General features: G+C 40.3%; 2 protein-coding genes and 1 long non-coding RNA gene across 4 annotated transcripts; 1 reads left to right on the top strand and 2 right to left on the bottom strand.

Moving 5' to 3' along the window:
• The first annotated feature begins 823 nt into the window (after positions 1-823).
• LOC137804501 (uncharacterized) lies at positions 824-1,747 on the top strand. The gene is made up of 2 exons (XR_011080138.1): positions 824-955; positions 1,081-1,747. It is a non-coding gene; the product is annotated as an uncharacterized lncRNA (long non-coding RNA).
• Positions 1,748-6,104: 4,357 nt separating this feature from the next.
• Positions 6,105-12,134, bottom strand: LOC137804295 (uncharacterized). Of its 2 annotated transcripts, XM_068603437.1 has the most exons (9): positions 11,742-12,134; positions 9,354-10,845; positions 9,142-9,256; positions 8,264-8,444; positions 8,145-8,159; positions 7,846-7,929; positions 7,692-7,762; positions 6,781-6,916; positions 6,105-6,675 (listed from the first exon to the last, which is right to left on the bottom strand). In XM_068603437.1, the coding sequence occupies exons 1-9, from the start codon at positions 11,817-11,819 to the stop codon at positions 6,652-6,654; spliced, it is 2,196 nt and encodes a 731-aa protein (XP_068459538.1). In that variant the 5' UTR covers positions 11,820-12,134; the 3' UTR covers positions 6,105-6,651. The 2 variants fall into 2 exon arrangements, with proteins under 2 accessions (XP_068459538.1, XP_068459539.1); XM_068603438.1 differs by lacking the exon at positions 8,145-8,159.
• Positions 12,135-12,594: 460 nt separating this feature from the next.
• slc35b4 (solute carrier family 35 member B4) lies at positions 12,595-17,023 on the bottom strand. The gene is made up of 10 exons (XM_068603439.1): positions 16,794-17,023; positions 16,089-16,202; positions 15,893-15,995; positions 15,739-15,788; positions 15,539-15,620; positions 15,321-15,381; positions 14,875-14,984; positions 14,650-14,725; positions 14,464-14,539; positions 12,595-14,146 (listed from the first exon to the last, which is right to left on the bottom strand). Exons 1-10 carry the CDS (start codon positions 16,868-16,870, stop codon positions 13,897-13,899), a joined length of 999 nt encoding a protein of 332 aa, XP_068459540.1. The 5' UTR covers positions 16,871-17,023; the 3' UTR covers positions 12,595-13,896.
• Positions 17,024-17,072: the final 49 nt, after the last annotated feature.

Genomic DNA, 17,072 nt, shown 5'->3' with positions numbered 1-17,072 from the left:
TGCTAATATCACATCAGACCTCATACGCTAGTTCAGCAGCAGGCAACAAGACGAGAAGAGAGAGAAAAAGCAGCATTATGTAACAACCCTACTCAAGTAGTCTGCAGGCTTCAGATGCGTCCTTGGTAACAATCCCTATAGCACCACCAAAGAAAGGACGGGATTGCATAAGGACAAACTCAATGCCTTCCAATAGCCGCTACATGCGGCAGTTCGAAACTCGCAGACGATATGATACTGTCTGATGCTTGGATCTTTATGTTTCAGTAAAGCAATGATTAATATGATGTAAATGCAGCCCTGCAGCTTCACAGTATTGCATTGTTGTTTCAGCAACGCGATATGTAAACCTGCTAAACCAACAGTAGAATAGATGAATAGTTTCCCTTCAAAGGCACAATATGCCCTTTGTGTTGTTAAATTGTGATCATAATGTGATGCTGTTGAATATTCAACATTCTTTATATCAGTGTATTGGGAGTTATTTCTCAAAACATTGAGTAAGTGAAAAGGTTACAGTGAGTCTGGACGCTCAAATTAGTCATTTTCTTGTTGTTTTTATGTTATTTTATTAGACTGCTAACACAGTAATATTTAGCGTGTGAAGATTCCCCCGGATATGCACAAAAACCATCATATATATATTATTTTTCAGTTTTACAGTTTTACAACTGTTCCCAGAAAAACGTACTGCATTTATTTGCAAAACTACACGAACATCAAAATCAGACTTTGCTCACTTTTAGTGTAAAAACAACTGTAAGAATTCAGAATGTTGAGGTTGTATGTATTTAAAAATCTGTGCCCACTCAGATGCAAAAAAAAAGGAATTCAAATGTCTTACAGCAAAGCAAAATGACAGACATATCGTTCGTGCAACCTTTTCCTGAAAGAGAAGAAATATATTTTTTTAAACTTGTTTACAGGTCAACAATCCACAGGAATGAAACTGGAGGTAAGACAACACCTGCACACTCTTTGAGTATGATGCATTGTTTGAAAAGGTATGTTAGAAATGTTAAATACGAGACAAATTAACACTGGCCAAATGTATTTTTCTTTGTTTCGGTTAACTCAAAGCTGGTGACCGTGGACGGCGAAGGATCATCAAGATGGAAGTGTCAAACCTCAGGGCTTCTGCTCTGACTCGTGACCAGATAAATGCCTTGGCGGCCTGTTTGCCTTCACTGCAGTGTGGGCCCAGAACAGATAATGAGCTGTTTGACCAAATTTGGTGCAAGGAAAAGTTAACGGTGCAAAAATTCAGCTCAAGTTCCCAACTGAACATAACCCCACTCTCAGCACCGACAGCTGAAAAAGAGGGGAGGAAGAGGAGGAGGGGGAGGAGGAGCGGGAGGACGGAGAGGACATGCAGCAGCCAGTTACTGATGGTGACTCCAGTCCACCCGGAGCAGATCGACATACAGACCCTGGCCAATACCCAGAATCACTTCAACGCCATGGAGTTTAATGGGAGGACGTTTGTGAGAGTCACCTCGTGTGTTCACTCACCCGATGGACAACAGAGTCCGAGCGCATGGAGAGTGTCCGACTACAATCTGGAGGGTCACAAGATCCTGTCTGTGATCTGCACCATGACCATGGACTTGAAAATATCCGGCAGTGAAGAGACACAACAGGAAGAGCAGGAAGGGAGCAGGACGGCCACCTGAACAAAGAAACAGAGGAGCCAGAACATGAGATTTTTTTTTATTAATAAACCTGTATTAATCTTTTAAGCTCAAAAGACCCCCATTGGGGAGCCATTTTTCCTTCTGTACCTCTTGTTCCCTGTGGTCAAGTAATCGTATCAACCCCAAATTAGTTCTAATACTTGTGTTATTTCATATGATTGTTTTCAGAATTTAGTTTTGCAAAAATGTTTATGTAAAATGTAAAACTTCTATACCATATTTTGATCATAACTATGAACATCTAGCAAAAATATGAGCAAGTTTCACCAAAAATGCCTCCTCGAGCGGTCGCCCATATTTTCAAACTGTTTGGTTCAGGGCCTTAAGTGATTGCTTTTGGCCTTTTTAGGTCTGCAGAAACAAGCACCACATTGACATAATCAGTGAAGTGTCACTTTTACATAAGCATAACGTTGGAGTTATGCTTTTATGAATCTGATGAATTTTATTATTTGCTCTCCTTGTAGTTTTGTTTCAGCCTTTACCAAATCTTGAGGGAAGACAGGTCTGTTTCTTTAGCAGCTGAATGCTTCATTCACCAGCTAGCGCTTAGTTGATCACTTTGTAGTTTAATACAAACAAGTCGGTTTTCATCAGAGCTCTTGAGAGTAAAATACAAATTCAATTTAAACCAAAACAATGGCTTATTATTGACACAATATGAAAAATAGGGATATATTTGTTAAAAGAAGAGCAGCTTTAAGTTAACTTTGTTTATCAATTTACAATTAATTAATCCATGAATGCTGTGAAATAGGAAAAACCAGCAGCCGTGCTTTAATCCACAGTAACCAACAAATTATGTTTCTCAAGAAGTCTGGAAAACAGAGCTCTCAAAGGACCATTTTTCCATTTTTGCATTTCATTGCAGTAAATATTTGTAACTCATTTGATTGTAAAAAACTGATTAAACACAGAGGCATGCAGAGTAGTGCTATTTTCAAAAGGCATTTTTGTGCACTCAAATGCAACCACATAATGATTCCTACCACACTGCGCTCCATAATCACAAAAAGCCACAGATAAACACTGCTGAGTTTGGCCGCTACTTCCTCTGAGGCTAATGAGGGAGGTCTGGTCTGTTCTGCGGACCACAGCTTCTCCTCTTTTTTTTTTTCTTCCACTTTTTTCTTGTACAGCGAATGGATGAGGATGTGAGACGCGAGAGTAAAATAAACACTTTTACTTCAATCCAATCTGTTTGAGGAAATCCTTTGTGACAATATCAGGAATGAGTAGTATAGACTAAAAATAAAAAGGTAAAACTTATCTTTTTCCTGCAAGGTCTGTTAGTTTAAGAACTAACAGACCTTGTTTTTAGTTTGACTCTTCAATATTTTATTTATTCAGGAAGTGTCCATGTCTGTGGCACTTTCTCAACCTACATAAAAAGCATTAGATCTTTTAAATTAACATCTTGGATCCTTTTGTAAATTGTCAAAAAGTTTTTACCCAACATTTCTTGCTGGATGTCTACACTCATCCAGGCAAACGCTTACTTCCTCTTCATACAGACCAGGGCATGGTGCACCTAAAATTAGATGAGACAAATACTCACATGCTAACAGACACGCAAGTCCTCGATTTAACGGCATTGTGGTTTTCATGAAATTAGGAACAAAGACACGAGAATGATAATAAAATTAGTGTTGAAATAACCTTTGATTGTATGATATACTTCTATTCTTTCAGAGACAAATACTTTGACTTACACCATACATGATCACTTGGTAAAATAAGATTAAAATATATCGTAGCATACCTAAAAGCCTTTATTACAACACAAATGCAGGAGTGCCGTCTTCAAAAGACTAACAAGAGCATGAATAAAAACAGTGCCAGAGAGCAGGAGGTTGTCTTTTATTGAACAAGCTGTTTGTAGCCTGTTTTGTTCTCAAGCATGACATCAACTTACAAGGGACGGGTTTAGATGATTGTGATACACAACTTCAAACACACAGTGAGAAACTACTATAAAATGGGTAACATGCAGGGGAAAAAAAAAAAGATTTAAAAATGCTAAAATAAACTGCACTCAGGTGCTAAAGAAACAGCACCTGAGACTGACAGATCAGTTGCAGCTTGCTTAAAACCCCTCTACACCATGTGCTCAGGCATACAAAAAGGATCAGCAAATGTGGGACATCTGTCATAAAAACATGAAACCCCTAAAACAGCAGCTGACATCTCATGCCGATGGCCATGTGCAAAAGGCTCCCAGTTAAATGTTAGCAGGACACTCGACATCAATATTGTCACCTGTTCAGAACCAAAGAACACAACTGCTGACCTCATCTGTCACATGTCTCAATACCAGTTCACCACAAACCAGGAAGTAGTAGGACCCCAGACATCAAGAGCTGCCTGTGACTATGCCTGTGTTTATGCGCCCTGTTACGTGCGTCATCATTGGTTACGCCTTCCCAGCCCATCATTCTCTGGAGGCTACAATATAAAGAAGTTACAATTAGACTACAAAACAAATGAAACATTGTACTGATAACGTGTTATTGCATGAATATTAATTCACCAACAATACAGCATTGACAATATGTTGTCAATGCTTTTCTACTTTTGTTCAAGTTACATTTTAAATGCCAGACTTTTGCTTGTGAAGCAATATTTTGTACATTGTGAGATTGCTGCGTTCACATCCAGAATACTTCTTCTGCACCCCAGTGTAAAATATGCAGTGTCAAAGTGTATGGATTCGTTCAGAGTTATTTCAACTACGACAAAAGTAACTACTATCAATTTATCGCCCAGTGTTGGTGAAAATATTCAGAGTCAAATTGTCAGTGTTAAATATACAGTGTCAAAGCACATTGACTGTTTCAGAGTCATTACAACAACAGCAACGGTAAGACGCCCCCCAGTGTTGATGTAATTGTTCACTGTTACAAGACGTAGTGTACTAAAAGTACTCTGTAAAATATTACATTAAGTGTAACTTTACCACTCTGTAGATCAGGACTGTATGTTCACTGACTACGTGTTAAAATGGACTCTTTAAGTCTTACATTAACACATTTTACCGTGTACCCCTCATTGAGATACAGTCTTGTCCCGCTGCCAAACGAGACTCGTATTTACAAGCTAAATGGAAGTCAGTGAACTCAACAAGCTGTTTGAAGAATGGTGAATAAGTGACTAAACAGCGAGTCAATAACAGAAGAGGAAGCAGCCAAAGTTGAGGTCGAGGGACCTTTGCGACATAGTTGTTATCAGTGTGGAAAGACAAAATGACGCATACGTGCAGCAAACCGTAAGAATAGGAGTTTGGATGGCAATCACTCAAACAATTAGACGGCAAAAAATATTTTTCAGGGGAAAATAGCTTCTTTTTTTTTAATTATGACTTTTTTTGAGTATTTTTGTTTTTATATTGTTCAAATCTGCTTAGATCTAATGTGTAATATGGACAATGATACAGATTGACACTACATATTTACATCTGGCCATTATTTTATTAAATATTTACATTGTATTTCTGAAAAACAGGACATAGATTTGACTCACATTTGTAAATTTTCATGAATGTTTTTTCCCTACATTCAACCTAATATATTTGTATTATGAACAGGAATTACTAAAACCTCTTTCTCCAGCATAGAAAAGCCAGTCTTCACGGTGATAACACAGTCTGTGTCTCCCCCGGTGGCTTAATCGTGGTACTGCACTCATTCTTTAGTTCATGTCTTTCAATGCAGGCGAGAGGTGCTCACATAGACCAATGGGTGTGAAGGGGAACATGTATTCAGATCGGATTGATTGATTCAGTACGAAGTCAAATAAAACACTTGTATTGAGATGAAATGAATACGAAGGTACATGTAAATTACATACATTTTGCCTTACAGCAAATGGCACGTATGCTCCCAAAATGTACCAAAATGACCAATTTGAAAATTCCACCTTAATGTGCAATATCTCCTCATGAAAAGTCCCAAAGTGAGCCCTAACCACTGAAGTACACTTGAGCGAGGCACATATTCCATAACATTGTTGAGTTGTTTTTGGTACTCTATGCTCTTCATGGTTCATTGTTTTATTTAATTTTGTATTATAGTTTTGACTTGACATATTAAGTACACCTTACATTTTAATATGAATTGCTTGTTTTGGTATATGGTTTTGATAATGGATTAAATTCAAATCAAAGAAGAGAGATTAAAGGTGTATTAGAGTGGTTTCTTGAAACCACAATAATCTGGAAAAAAGTTCCACAACTTCTATGAATGGTGGAAAATAAAGTGAAGGTTCAGTGATCATGTCTTAATTAAGAAATGAGGAAGAACCCTGTTAAAGAAATTGTGCACTTTAACTCAAACCACATCTACTTGATCCCAGCAACCGCCCACAAATATTTTCTCAAACTGTAAAATATAAAAGCCGTCATTTGATCTCACAACAAAGTTTATTGATTTGTTTTACATGCACCAGAAAAACAAACTTCTGAAAAAAAATGTATATACAGAATCAATAACCTCAGGCATGTACAGGTCTTTGTTACTCCTCATTCTGCTCCTTAAATAGTTCTTTCATGCATCTGTTAATTAGCTTTCACATCTTCAAGGCACACACACACACATTGATTTCCCAGGATTTCCTTCAGTATACATATCAAACAACACCTCACTAAAATTCAAAAGATAAACTTGCTCCTTTTCTGTGCTTCCCCTCGTTTACAAAGACGAGCACACAAAATGAATGGATCCGTCTGCTATTGTTGCGGCACATTTGGTTTTAAGATGATCCCGAGAACCGGAGAGGTTGATAACATGACATTACCAGACCAGATTACTACACTGGCTTATGTGGCACTTTTTCCACTTGTACGTAAAGGCTGGAGTCGATTCTCCTGTCAGTCATCCGTTTGTTGCATCCTGTTGCTCGACTTTTCGTCGCCGCAGCGGAAAAGCTCCCAGATGTTTCCATCCTCATCAAGTGGTCCACATTAACCTCCAGGGCTCAATTTATTCTGCAACACAGAGAGGGGAGAAACGGGTCAAAGCAACAGACAATAAATCAATGTCGGTGACGGGCCGCGACGCAGCGGTGGATGCGTGTCCATGTGGAGTTGCACCTTCTTGGCGTTGTCGACACACTGCATGTAGGCCGAGGCGATGCTCGAGCACGACAGAGTCTTCCCCGTGTTCTCCTTGTAGCACTTCAGAATCTGACTCTGCAAGTCACCGCACACCGGCTGGATGTCGAAACGCCTGAGAGACACACGCAAATATCGAGGCGATCATTAGTCATTGATAATTGGTAGCTAATACGGTTATATTTCTCGCAGGTCTGTGGTTACACCGGCAGCCAACGCCCACTGCTTCTGTCATCCCATTATCTCCATTGCTGCAATTATAAGAAATTACAGTCGTTATATATTTCTATTCTTACTCATCATTCTACTATATTCACGACTGTAGTGGACTCTATGTGCATGCAAAATAAACATGATTATACCTGTGTCCTCGTATTGTATTTTATACATTGTTGTTGTATTTGTGTTTGTTGCTATGTGGACTCATGAGTCTGAAATAAAATGAATATATATGTGATGTCAGTGTTTTGGTTGTTATGTTTTTGGGAGTGTGGATTAAACGGCGACAGCAATGTGCAGCCTAAAAAGAGACGCTTGATGACTTTGATAATCCCGGCGCTCCGACACTGCTATTATTATTTTCATAAGCCCCTTTTAATAGCCGTTGTGCCATTATTCTTTTTGGGTTTCTACAAATTGTAGAGAACGTTCTGAATCTGCTCTACAAGAGATAACCCGAGATAACTTGTTTAACAAGTCACATAATTGAATTTCAAATATATGTGAAACATTCATTCTCAATAAATTGATGATAATAATAACTATGTGTCAGTGCACTCTATAACCTAACCAACTTTAATCTAACCAACTGTATCAATGTTTGCATATTAAAACTAGGTTAGCAAGAGATTTGTTTATCATTTATACAAACACATCGACTACAAACTTACGCAAAACGGTTGTGAGTCTCCTCTTTCCCCTTCTGGAAGCTCTCAGCACTCACTTTGTAAAACTCAGAGCACTGTCAAGGAAGTAAAAAAAACAGTGAGCATCATGGTAAAATATTCGTCCTCTGAAAACAGCCGCCTGCAAGATGCTTCTCACCTTCGCCTCCAGCTTTGTGACATGTTCCTTGTAGAGAGCGTCTCGTTTCATCAACTCTTTCTCCCTCTCCTCCAGCTGATGAGCCTGTGTGAGTTTTAAATGTTTCACGTCATCACGACTCTAAAACCAGCCATGTTCATGCAAATATGACACATACACGTTTGTATTTTGCAGGCCGTGATACTTTTCCCACAGTTACAACTGACTTTCTAGCTTCAAAACCGTCATTTCAGGTGCAATTAGAGCAGAACGAAAGTGAAAAAGTGAGTCATGCACGTATTAATTATCTCCCGTCTTACCTTCAGCTCCATCCGCTGAAACAACACGGGAGGGCAAGAAAGAAAAAGAGGCACAATAAGAGGAAAGACTTTCACATGGAGAGATGCTAAAGAGCGATTCACGTTGGTCTCGCGCTTACATAGAGCTGCACCATCAGCCTCTCGTCGTCCGTCTTTATTCGCTCCTTCATGATGGACTCGGTCAGGTTCTCCGCGAACGCCGCCTTCTCCGTCTCCAGCGTCTTCCTCACCTGCTCCTCCACCTGAGCCCGAGCGGCTGCTTCGGCCTCGAGGTGAGCTCGAGCCCTCATCTCCTCCAGCCTTCACACAGGTCATAGGTCACACGTCAGAACCGTTCTACCAACACCGATGCGTCCTTCATGGAGTGAATGAGCGGGAGATTTACTGCTTCATATGACTGTAAAGTTTATATATATTTTACTTTTGATCAACATTTTTATGAGATTTGGGACATTAAAATGGAGTTTTTTTTCACAATTCTTAGACAAAATTATGAATCAATTGACAAAGGTTTTTGACTAGTGAACTCATACTGTAAAAGATTAGTTGCAGACCTACAGTCATGGCATTTTTGGCATCTTCCGCTCATACTTTATATTTCTATGTTAATAAATTGTAACATAGTTGCAACTTTCTGTGCAGTTGCACCCACAATTTTATTGTATATCCCCTTTTATTATGGTTTGCTCTACTTTCCCTGTATACTATTTTACTACACTAATATTTATGTATTTTACCTGGTTTTAGAGGGGCAACTAAAGACAATTATAATACAGATATTATAATCAGTTAATATGCTGATTATTTTCTCAAACAGTCAGTAATTGCATCCTTTAAAAAAGGTAATAACTTTCCCAGAGTTTCTCAATTCCATATTTGGTTCAACTACAACCAAAATGTATTGAATTTTCTCAAACAAAATAAACAACAACTTGAACATCTTCGCACACATAATGAGACGAGACAGAAACTCAGTGGAACTGGAATGTGTCCTCACTGTCGCTGCAGCTCCTGCCTCTTCTGGTTGATCTCCTCCTTCAGGCTCATCTGCATCTCCTCTTTGATCTTCTGCCTCAACTCTTCCTCCACCACTTCAGGAGGAACGGGTGAAGCTGTAAGTAAACATTACATTTGTGAGATAACAAAAAAAAACATAAATGGATTCATATCAAACAGTAGCATCAATCTTTATCGTGACGATCAGCTCACCTGCTGCCGGTGGTGTTGCTGAGGCACCGACAGGGACTTTGGCCTCAACAACAACAACGACCGGTATTTCATCCTCGACAACAGGGGGCAGAGACGGGGTCATGGTCGGCTCCTCAGCGGGAGGAGGAGCTGGAGAGGGTGGAGGTGGCAACAGAGGCTCTTCGAGGGGTTCGCTTTCAGGTGCATCAGTGGGTATGATGGCCAGCTCCACACAGTGACAGGGTGGGGAGGGCTCTTCAAAAGTGAGCTCCGGCGGAGGAGGTGCTGCCATTTGTGCAAGTGGAGGAGGAAGTCCTTCCACTGGCTCCAGTGGAGGAGGAGAGGGTGCTTCCACCGGCTCCAGGGGAGGTGGAGAGGGTGCTGCCACCGGCTCTGAAGGAGGTGGAGAGGGTGCTGCCACCGGCTCCAGGGGAGGTGGAGAGGGTGCTGCCACCGGCTCTGAAGGAGGTGGAGAGGGTGCTGCCATCGGCTCTGGAGGAGGTGAAACCGGTTCACATGGAGGTGGTGGATCAAAAGCTGAAACCAGAACCGGAGGCTCTTCTTTTTCAACTGCAGCAGGAGGGACTGCAGCTTCAACAGGAGTCGCCTCCACTTGTGGCGGTAAAACTAGAGCTTCAACTGGAACTGAATCATCAGGACAGGTTGGTGTTATTGGTTCAACTAGTGTAAATTCAACAGTGGGAGGAGGTGGCATCGTTTCCACTGGTACAACAGATTCAAGAGGTTCAACACAGGGAGTTACAGCAGCAGGTTGAACAGTTGGAGGTGTTTCAGAAGGCAGCAGTGAAGCTAAGGGTTCGGGTGGAGCCACAGATGATTCTACAGGTGAAGGTAGGACAACGGGGTTGAAGAGGTGTTCTGCTATCGCCGGAGTAGACGGGGTTTCTGTCTCGACGTGAGGTAGGATCAAGGATTCAACAGGAGGCAGGACTACTGGCTCCCGTGCAGCTGGTGGAGGAGGCGATTCAAGCTCCACAGGTGCTTCTACGTGTAGAGAAGGTGTAGATGGAGGTGGAGGAGGGGTTGCTACAACAGGTATGGTTAGAAGTGGAGTTTTTGGTGGGGCTTCAGGCTCCACTGTAGGAGGAAGGGAGTGGAACTTCACAGGAGGAGAAGGTTCCACTGATGGAGGCGTGGGTGGGACTTCTTGAGGAGGTGGTGCAGCGGCATCTGAGACAACAGGCTCTACAGGTGGAGGTGGAGGTGGAGGCGGAGACGCAGGCTCCACAGAGGTAGGAGGCAGGGAGTGAAACTTCACAGGTGGAGGAGGGACGAGTTTTACAGGAGGAGAAGGTTCTGCTGACGGAGGTGTGGATGGTGTGACGAACGGAGGCGTCGGAGTCAGAAGAGGTGTCGGGCGCTCGACATCGGGGGCGGGGACTGGAGTGTGCGTTTGTGTTTCAGGTGAGAGGAAATTAGGAGATCCATCCTGTGAGACCCGAGAAGCGGCCTTTGAAGACTCTTTCATCCGGTGGATCACTTTATCAGACAGCTGAAGAGAAACGAGACAAAACACTTATTAATATTAATTTGACTTCACCGCTTCTCATTTTAATGTGTTTAATTCAGTCCTTTTGGCCTCAGCAGCCTTTGACCAGCCAAAGTTAGATTTTATTTTGTAGGTTTGGGCTGTAATGGGTCTGGAAATCTTGTTTTTGCAGCTTTTCTGTCCCGTTTCTATATTTGTATTTAAAGTTAAGAAGTTAAGAGGAGGAGCCGCAGAACAGCTACTGTGTGGAGCTTGTTTTGAAAATTATATTTTTTGGCAGTATGACATTTTTATTTTATGAACTCACATTCTTGTTATTTAACAGGAAAGCAGTTGGAGAAAGGACAACCCGTGTTTACTTGATCCAGAAACAGTAAAGAGTTTTCTAGATGTTGCTTAAGGTCACCAATAGTGGTCAATAAACAAAATATCAAAGATTGATGAAAATAAACAAGGATTGTTCAGAGTTCATTCACAGATGTAAAGCTCATTTAATTATTATTTGTCAGGTTAAGAATTTAGAAAACAATATGAATAAATCATATTTGCAGTTATATTCATGATATAATTGATCAGTTTAAAAAAAAAAAGTCCTTTTTTTTTTTTGCCCATGTGACAACAGAGTACGTCCTTTCTTTCTTTAACACCAACAGCAGCTCAGTCTGTGACGTAAACAGACACCCTGACTTTGTGTTGTGACAGCAAACACGAGGGCGAGATCAATACTTATAGATATAACAGAATTATAGATCTTCCACAATTGCAGACGAAGAGAGAAAGAAAAAAAAAAAACAACAACCCCTCGTGCACTCTGCATAGTGTTTGGAAACAGTCTGCACTGACCGTTGCACTTTCCTCCCACTTCAAGTCCCATGCCTTCTCCCTGAGCTTTCACTCACCCGAATGCCCTTCACAAAAGTCACTCCTCCGCCTTCACCATCCTCACGGGAGAGGTGACTCGGGCTGTTTCCCCCCATGCGCGCACTATCAGGAGCGGCTGCTGACTGGAAATGTGCAATCCGCCACGTTTATCTGAGCTCAGAGAAATAAAGTCAATGGCCAGCTGCGGCGACCTGCCCTTCCCACTCCCGAGAGCCAACAACAGCTGCTGCTATTGGATGAGGCTGAACAAGGCCTGTCGGGATTGGTCGACTCAGCTTAAGGCCAATGAAACGGAAAAGGAACATTGTGTCCCAGCGACCTACATTTAACAACTGAAATACAAAAGTCCATGGTGGTGGGAGAAAGTACTCGGATATTTTACTGAAGTACAAAGTAGCAACAGAACCTCGTAGAAATACTCAAGTAAAAAGTCATGGATTCAAAACGTTAGCTTAAGTACAACAGTATTAGTATCTAAATTTACTTTAAGTACAAAAACAAAATAAATACTTATTATGCATGTTGGCCCATTTTATATAATATATTCATGTGTCCTAATTATAAATGTTGCAGCTGGTTAAGGTTATTTACTGCTGGATTCCTTAGATCATAATGTATTAGTTCATTATAACTTGTATTAATAATCTGGATCTGATAGTAATATCAGCTGTCAGACAAAGTTACTGGAGTAAAAGATACAATATTTGCCTCAGCAATGTAGTAGAGTAGAAGTATAAAGAAGCATAACATAAAAGCACTTTGTACAGTACTTGAGTGAATGTACTTTTGACAACTCACTTTTCAACAAGCACTTCTTGTTATGCTTAATTATTTGACCTTAAAGCTACAGAGACTCTATAATATTCATAGTCGGGTTGTCATTTTAATTTCAGCGAGCATGGAGTGTAAAGAAGTATTGAACTGTACAATGTGATGTTTTTCACTGACAAATAATGATCCAATACACCTGAGACAGTTTGACACATAAGAAAAAAAAAACAGCAATGACATGTTCTTTATAAATTATCCCTCTGTTTAAAAAAAACAAAAAAACCCTGAATCAGCCTCCCAAACATTTATACAGTAATACAATAGTATTTTGTCGTTTCAGCATCACATTGGAGTTCACTGTAATCCTAATGATGAACATTAGCTTCAATGCTAATATTAAGACAATTAACTGTCACGTTTAGAAAATAAATATAAACAATGTTCTGCAAAATGAATTGCAGAACAAGGCTAATGAGGTACTAAAATGAAAGAATAGGGTTGGTGACATTCTATATTCTCTACATTTTACGTTTCTAAATTATAGTTTTGTATTTTAACAAGGAGCCAACGTCTGATATAACTTGTTCCTCTTCGCTCTAGAGCTCCATTGAGTTGCAAAATCTCACGACATGTTCCCTCATAATAAACTTGGGCCCTGCAGTTTATTTTTAGTCATTATAAACACCGTCCTGCTGCTGGATATACTCATTAGTGCACTGATTGTGGATTCATCCGAGACTGAAAATAGTCCCAAACAAATGCGCTATTTATTCCTGTTTGAGTAACTCGAAACTACAGCTACAACAGTTTTATTCAATTATTTAACCTTTGAAAAAAACCACCTGACAAGGCTTTTTGGGCCTCTTGGGAGCGCTACAGTGAGGTTGCAACTAACAATTATTTCCATAATAGATTGATCTGCTGATCAGAAACATCAATTCAAAACCCCAAAACATAAAATTTACATTAAAAGGTGCTAAATTCAAAATATTGCAATATATTTCAGAGTAAATACTCTCTTTCAAGTATTTGTATAATTGTAATGAATTTGGAGCAGTGATAATACCCACCTCTTGAATATTCACTCTTTTAGCTCTGTGTTTGGTCTCTGGAGGGAAATATTTGGCTCTTTAGCTGCTAAATGTTCTACTATGTTGACCAGCTAGCCGACTTTGTCTGTCTTCTGTCATAAATACAAACTAACGCAAAGAAAACATAGAAGGTCACCAGCCTCATCTTGTAAACTGTGTGTTGAAGAGGGATTCACCATGGCTTAAACTGAATAACACAACTGTATAAAATCACTGCAGGATAGTCGAACAATGACAATCTCTAGGTCCAACACAGAGTCTGTTTTCCATTCGACCACCAGTCCTTTCTTCTTCCTCCTTCTCTTCCTTTTCAATCAGCCTTCTTCTCCTTGACATCAGGTCCACGCAGAGCCGCCCGCACGCTGCTCCACACCTCCGTGTACAGCAGAGTTCCCAGGAAGACCACCCCTGTGCCCACCCAGTGCCACCCAGTGAAGGGGTTTTGGAAGTATATAATGGAGAAGATGAGGCTGAGGAACTTTCTCAGGGTGACCACCAGCGTGACGGTCAGCGAGGCGCACTCTGTGGTCAGAAAGAAAACACCGCGAATGCACACGTACCTGGGAAGAAAGGGTTAAAGTCTGGAACAAGAGTGTGAGAAAATAAAAAATGAAAACCTGCAATTTAAACTAAAGTATAATTCCTCCACAGGCAGTGATATCCATAGCTCTGATAGGTTGTTATATATATATATATATGTATATATATATATGTATATATATATATATATATATATATATATATATATATATATATATATATATATATATATATATATATATATATATATACATATATATATATATGGTAATAACTGCACAGAAGATAAATAAATAGAAGCCAGTGACATTAACTTTTTTTTCTTTTTAGAGGATACTGTGTGACGACGTTGATCAGCAGGTAGAGCCACATTATCGGCACAGTGAGTCCAACCACAGGAACAACTGTTGGAGCTGAGAGAGAGAGAGAGAGGGAGAGATGAAGAGAGAGAGAGAGGGAGAGCTTTATTTACATCTGTAAGAGACAAAATGTTGTCTCCACTGAATGAATCGATGGCACTCACTGCTCTGATTGAAGTAGACGCAGTGGTTGTAGATGTCCGTGGAGAGGAGCAGGAAGCCCGGCAGAGGCAGGAAGTGCTGCACAGAGACAGGAACAAGATCAATAGCTGTGGAAGTTATTATTTATGCCCCAGGGGGAATATTTCTCATCGCTCCAATAGAGCTCGATGTTCTCCTGAAGACGTCTGACTATGCGTGCTACATGTCCGGGCAGAGAAAACGCTCACGTTGTAGAAGAGCGCTTCCTTGGAGTGTTTTCCGTACTGCTTGTACAGCGTCTCCTGGAAGATGCCCATCCTCGCAGACATCAGCAGAGCGAAGGTCAGCATGCCAATACCTGAACAGACAGAAATCAACAGCACATCAAAATACTTGTATGACATCATGTTGCTGGTTGGTAGTTATGTATCAAGCAAAAGCTACATTTTCTTTAGCTCAGCCGCTTTTCTCTTTTTTTTGTGCTTGTAAATCACGCAGCTTGAAGTCGTCACTCTGGACTGTGGAAAGTTACGACAGAAGTTTTCCCTATTTTCTGACATTTCATAGACTAAATCCTTTACAGATTATCAACAACAAAAAACTATTTGCTAAATTGTTAATGTAAATTACTCCATAGTTTCAGCCATATTCCATCTATCGTGATTATAAAAGTGTTTGGCACCTGAAAACTCACCTATAAGCCAGTGCATGAAGGCATAAAAGCTTTGCTCTTCTGATCCCTCATTGGCCACATTCTGCAGAAACAAAATGACGAAACGCATTACAAGATCAACATTGCATTACTTATAGACAAATTTAATTGTGGATTGAAAACCGGACACCAAAAGAAACTCACAATGAAAAACAAGTAATGTTCTATTGCATTATACTGCAACTCTGCAGTGGACTCACCACTTGTCTGGCAGACATGATGGTGCAGATGAAGATCCCAGCTGAAACTAAAGCTATAGACAGATATTTACTGGCTGAATACCTGCAGGGGAAGAAGAAAGTGAGACACAATCAACCTTGAATATTGTCAGGCTGCAGACTTGACTTCATCTGGATAAGCGCTGCAGTATTATTGTTGTTGTCAGAGGAAACAGGCAAACCTTTTCTTCAGGATGATTATACCCAGAATCATGTTTGCGATTAGCGACCCCTGCAAAGAAACAAGACATGGATCACACCAACGTGGAGGTGATGGGTGAAAACAGGAAAAATTAAAAAACAGAAGGTGAAAAGCAGAAAAACAACAGTTCTTACTGATCTGAATATCATGTGTAGCGGCATGGCGATGTTGAAGTTCAGAGCGTAGTTGTTGATCACACTGACGGTGAAGAACATGGTCACCATGATCACATAGTTTCTGGAGAAAAAAAAGACAAAACAGGTTGGTTTAGGTGTCAGTTCTACATGTTTTTATGCTGCAGGAAGTTTAAACCCATTCATGAGTTTTTACCTGATAGGGATCGCTGGTTTCTTCCTCCCAAAGTTAGTTTCGAATATCAAACCTTCTAATGCGATGAACAAAAATTGTGTGAAGGTGACGATGTTGCCGCATCCTGGAAACTGTCTGCAGGACAAAACAACAGAAAAGATTTCAAACGGTTGGATTTCAAATGATGAAGCTGCAAAGTACAGACTACTTTAAAACAGAGATGTCCATTGGATAATTATAACTGATTAACTACTTTGTTTTTCTCTATTCAACATTTTTCTTTTTGGACTTTTGCGTCCACAATAGTATTGATATAGTTTGACATCCAGGACGATAGGTAACTAATGAGGAAAGAGGGACCAAGTGTACGAGACAAAAAATGCATTACAACCATTTGAGACCATTACAGGCTCGACAAAAAACAAACCTGTTTTTCACTTTCACACTTGCCTGAGTAAAATCTTTCAGAGCGAAGCTACAAAAGTGTATATTTGTCTCCTAACAGCATGTATGCCTCCTTTGTTGCTGCAGAAGTTAATGAGGCTCCCATAAAATAAACACAAACATATAACCAGTGCCCTCATTTGTACTTTTTATTTCATATTACCAACTTGTCCATATTCTATTTAATGACTGACTATATGCATTGTACTGTACTATATGGCCTAAACATATAGTAAGCTATATATAACTCCTACTACTTCTACCAAATAGTTTGTAACTGACCTTACGAGCAGCTCCAGAGACACCACATTGCTACAGCAGCCGACAAAAACCAGAGCAATAGCAGAAGCAGTCGTCATGTTGGTTCACTCGGTGGTAAACGTGTCACTTGAAAAAGCAGATTTCCAATTGGTGCATATTTACAAATACGCGGAGTCCTTTGGATTAAAGCAGATCTTCTGCTTCGAGACAAACTCTTGTTTCGGATGAAAACGTCTGAATCTGAGATTGAAACGCTTCCTCACTAAGTGGGCTCATGGAAGTTGTAGTTCTTTTCTAACA

The sequence above is a fragment of the Clinocottus analis genome, unplaced genomic scaffold (assembly GCF_023055335.1).
Source record: "Clinocottus analis isolate CAN_PGR_092001 unplaced genomic scaffold, fCliAna1.0.p SCAF_6, whole genome shotgun sequence".
Taxonomy (NCBI): Eukaryota; Metazoa; Chordata; class Actinopteri; order Perciformes; family Cottidae; genus Clinocottus; species Clinocottus analis.
The sequence above is the reverse complement of the archived record's forward strand: the minus strand, read 5'-3'. Positions and strand labels throughout refer to the sequence as shown.

Bases quoted from the DNA above. Each gene is read 5' to 3' on its own strand.
- LOC137804295 (XM_068603437.1), bottom strand. From the start codon at position 11,819: ATGGGGGGAAACAGCCCGAGTCACCTCTCCCGTGAGGATGGTGAAGGC. The intron at 10,846-11,741 runs GTGAGTGAAAGC...GTTTCTCTTCAG, and splicing joins CTTTTGTGAAGGGCATTCGG to CTGTCTGATAAAGTGATCCA. The intron at 8,445-9,141 runs GTGAGGACACAT...ACCTGTGTGAAG, and splicing joins AGGCAGGAGCTGCAGCGACA to GCTGGAGGAGATGAGGGCTC.
- slc35b4 (XM_068603439.1), bottom strand. From the start codon at position 16,870: ATGACGACTGCTTCTGCTATTGCTCTGGTTTTTGTCGGCTGCTGTAGC. The intron at 16,203-16,793 runs GTCAGTTACAAA...TTTGTCCTGCAG, and splicing joins TCTCTGGAGCTGCTCGTAAG to ACAGTTTCCAGGATGCGGCA. The intron at 15,996-16,088 runs GTAAAAACTCAT...TTTTTTCTCCAG, and splicing joins AAACCAGCGATCCCTATCAG to AAACTATGTGATCATGGTGA.